At 36.9% G+C, this 4,001-nt stretch overlaps 1 protein-coding gene across 1 annotated transcript; it reads right to left on the bottom strand.

Annotated features, from left to right (window-relative positions):
• Positions 1–1,898: 1,898 nt before the first annotated feature.
• Positions 1,899–2,617, bottom strand: SARC_13321 (hypothetical protein). Its single transcript, XM_014292549.1, has one exon. The coding sequence runs from the start codon at positions 2,528–2,530 to the stop codon at positions 1,928–1,930; it is 603 nt and encodes a 200-aa protein (XP_014148024.1). The 5' UTR covers positions 2,531–2,617; the 3' UTR covers positions 1,899–1,927.
• Between the last annotated feature and the right edge of the window lie 1,384 nt (positions 2,618–4,001).

Genomic DNA, 4,001 nt, shown 5'->3' with positions numbered 1-4,001 from the left:
TGTGTATTTTAAAGAAGTAGAAAAAAAAACAATATTATTTATATAATATTTGCAAATACATACATATTATTTTGAAAAAAACAATGAGTTTGTCTTTCACTTATTTGGTTGTTTATTTTTATTACAAACAAAAAAGTTGTACTGCACAATTTTATTTACAGTTACACAAGTGAGTTCTTGACGGGCTTGATAAATATACATAATTTACTTCTTGGAACACATCGGACATCCCCGGCTTGTTCCCCGCAGGACGGAGTGAGCTGAACTGAGCTTTCATCTGAGCTTTAGGTAGCAAATTGAAAGTTGTCGGTATTTATTAAAAAAAATTGAGTATATATAATGGTACTGAACTATATGTGACCGACATATTAAAATATGTATCCCCAACTGACACAAACTTCAATATTAAAATATAAAAAAGTGATGTAACAGTTTACAGCTATACCAATCAAATCAATGTATTTAAGGTTCTTTCTCATTGGACAATTGGATGTGACTATCAAATTATATATAATTCGATATTTACATACAAATATGCACCTACACTCCTACAGTCCTATTTACATAGCCTGATTTTGGGTTTTAGGACTTTAAAAACCCCTGCGGGTAAAACTATTTATATATATAGTTTAAAATATAAAAAACAATATACGGATATGTTTATTATACACTGTCCTCAACTCCTCATTAAACAAAAATTAAAACAATACATGTAAAACCAACAAATCAAAATTGGACAAAACAAAAATTTCAATCAAATTGTGCAGCAGGCCATCAGCGTCTTTTTGTTTTCCAAAAAACCCCTTTTTCTTTCTTACTCTCAAAACCATTTTGGCCACACTTTGAAACCTGTTTGCCGCTGGTGCAGGTGGTCGGCCTAATCTCATGATTCCGTTGTATGTAAATATTACCTACATTTATCAATTTGTAAATATAAGTTTTGATCTCGTTTCGTGTTTTGGCTCGGAACTCGTGCTAAATCTGTCATAAACTTGTGCCTCACCAAAAAAAACTCGGTGCTAAAATCATTCAGTTTTCAAACTCGATCAAAACTTCTCGAACAATTTGATATTCTGTTTTTTTTTTTTAAATTGTTTTGGACAATAGTTTGATCAGTAATTTACAATAGTAATAAAAATCTTATATTTTTTTACTATAAATATCTCTCTCTACTAGTAGCAGAGAGAGAGGGTCATGAAAAGAGCAAATTGCAAATACATACTTGTATCGTATGTAAGATATCAAATGTCTTTGTTTCATTTTGTTGTAAAAACCCAAGAACAAAAGTTGCAATTTCAGAACTGAGAACTGAGTGCAAGTCGGCAAGGCGGAAACGTAAATGCCCTGAACTGCTGCTGAGTGCTGAGTGCCGAGTGCCGAGTGCCGAGTGCCGAGTGCTATTGCCGTCAGTGCCGCGATAGCTTGAGGAGGGCAAAGTATCGTCAGTCCGTCATGCAAGGCAAGGTTGGAAATGATTTTTTAATACAACACATGCCACTTGTAGCATCCTGATATTTTTCAGTAGTAATTATTGATATTATAAGTACCTATCCAATCTTGAGCAATGCATTCGTTGTTATGGTTGCGACGATTTCACCGTATGAAGTATCGGGTACAGCCTCTATATTGCTTAAAATAAGTACAATCTCTCAAAATAAATTTAGTGTCATATTTCCGCCTATAGTGTGTACTGTGCAGTCTCAAGCAGGGACGTGCTGGTCCAGACATAAATACGCTACTGTCGTGGCTGTTTCGTACTGATGACACGATATTTTTTAATTAATATTGCAAACAAATCAATAGCTAAACAGCAGTGTGATAGACTACATACGTCAAGCTATATGCGGTGGCCTGTTTTTAAAACATTAATTATTAAAAATAGTTACAAAATGAAAAAATTTGAGAGTCGATGAATACGAGATATTTATTAGTCATCTCTTGCCCTGTCTGAGAAAATTTCATCAAGTGTCACAACAATACACACTACGAAGGCACTATCAAAGCCTGGCATGACGCTCACAGCATAGGTATCAGATCCAAACAAAAAATTGGCCATATTCACTATGTCTCTACGAACTGTAGCCATCACATTGCCCGTACTAATGTCAACAATGTCATAGTTGCGATTCAGGTACGATCCTGAGATTTTGTAATCGGGATCCGAATCTTCCACACCGGCACCCTTTAGAAACGTTACCTCAGCATTGGACTTAAACTGAAAGAAACTCTTGGCCTTCACCTCAGCCACCTTAGTTTCATCGGCACGACAAATGTACTGGCGTCTGTGAATAGAGAAGAGCTTCTCGTTGATCATTGCGATGGTGTTGCCTTCGTTGTCGAGGACACGTTTCTTCTCGCTCAAGCTGAGTTTCTTGCCCTTGATCTTGAACCAGAGCTGACCAAAAATATCCTTCACCTCGCCGGAATCACCAGTAAGTGATATTCTGTTTTCCTTGAAAACTAAGTGCTGAGGCTCTGGTCCTTGAACAACGAACTTCTGCCCGATGACTGCACTAGGGTTATGAGCCATATTATCTGATAATGTTATCTAATTTGAATCAGTATATCGTATTGTGTTTTGTATTATGGCTTGGATTTATCAACCTCACGATTCATTATATACACATTTAAAATGTCACAATTTTTGACTTCCTGTGTCCTTTTAATTGCCTCGACAGCTGAGAGAGAGTCTCTCTCTCTCTCTCTATGGTAGAGCTATTTTTAAAATAGTTAAATAACGAGTAAAGAACAGAAAGTAGCAGAGGAATTATATATATCTAAATACAATTTCTTTTGATGACTCATGGAAATGTTCCTTCGATGATCTTCTCTCTCTCTACAAAGTCCAGACTCCAGACTGGCATACAGACTCCAAACTCCAAACTCCACTCTCCAGAGACCAGAGGCCATGTCCGCATTCCGCACTCTTTGAGCTCATATGGCATATCTCAAATTCTCAACAATCTCATAAATACATAAATATCTGAAATCATATATCTGGTCCATGTACGCGACCAGCGGCCCCGCCTGGGCCTCAGCCCTGAGGCCTGAGGCCCTGAGGGGCTGAGCCACTGAGGACTCGAATCTTTATACCGGATGCCCTACATATGGTCTATTTTTGTTTTTATAAAAAGAACAAAACCAAAAAGCAAGGCATGACAAATTGACAACAGACAATCCTGTTATTTTTGAACATACTAAATACATTGGAGAAGGGAAAAAATGTCCGACAGTCCCAACTGACCATTTGACGAATTGTCAGTACTGTACAGTGTACAGAATACAAAGTCACTACTCTAGAGTTATTACATACTCGACAGTCGTGACTCGTGACTCGTGACTCGTTAATCAGTTTGTCATTGAACTTCGAAGTTGTTTGAACCTTTGAAAATTCAAAATTGTTGAAACAACCCCTCTGTTTCTGTGTTTCACAGCCCCAGAGTGAAAGGGGCAAGCCGGCAAGGGCAAGAGGGCTAATAGGCTATGTTTGAACTTTGAATTTCAGACTTCTAAGCAAAGCAACGAGATTTTATTAATTTAGATCGTTCATTATAAAAAATTGCATAAATACAACCAATCAGTCCAATCACCAATGATTTTAGGCAAGATTGATTCTACCCAATGTAGTTTTAATATCTTGAAATATCTAAATATAAGAGTTAATACATAGTTAAGTCTATAACTCACGAGGTGAAAATAGAGAATACTCTGGCCTTATTGGGGAGTCACTCTGGGACTGGGTACTCTGCGTCTGGCCTCTCTGGGGTGCCAATCAGTCCTCTATCTATTTATAAAAAAGGGAGTATGAGTTAAAATATACACTACTCCTTGCGTACAGGTGTAACCATAGACTAACCGCAATAGTCAATATACTAAACAGCACAGGCTTCAGAGATCACATACCAGCGATACCACCAGTCGAATCGATATCAGTGTATAGATATCCATCCATATACATATAAATATATATATATATACATATATATATGCATCTATATATA

This window comes from Sphaeroforma arctica, assembly GCF_001186125.1.
Source record: "Sphaeroforma arctica JP610 unplaced genomic scaffold supercont1.3139, whole genome shotgun sequence".
NCBI lineage: Eukaryota > Ichthyosporea > Ichthyophonida > Sphaeroforma > Sphaeroforma arctica.
Note: the sequence above shows the minus strand (reverse complement) of the source record. Positions and strands in the feature narration are given on the sequence as shown.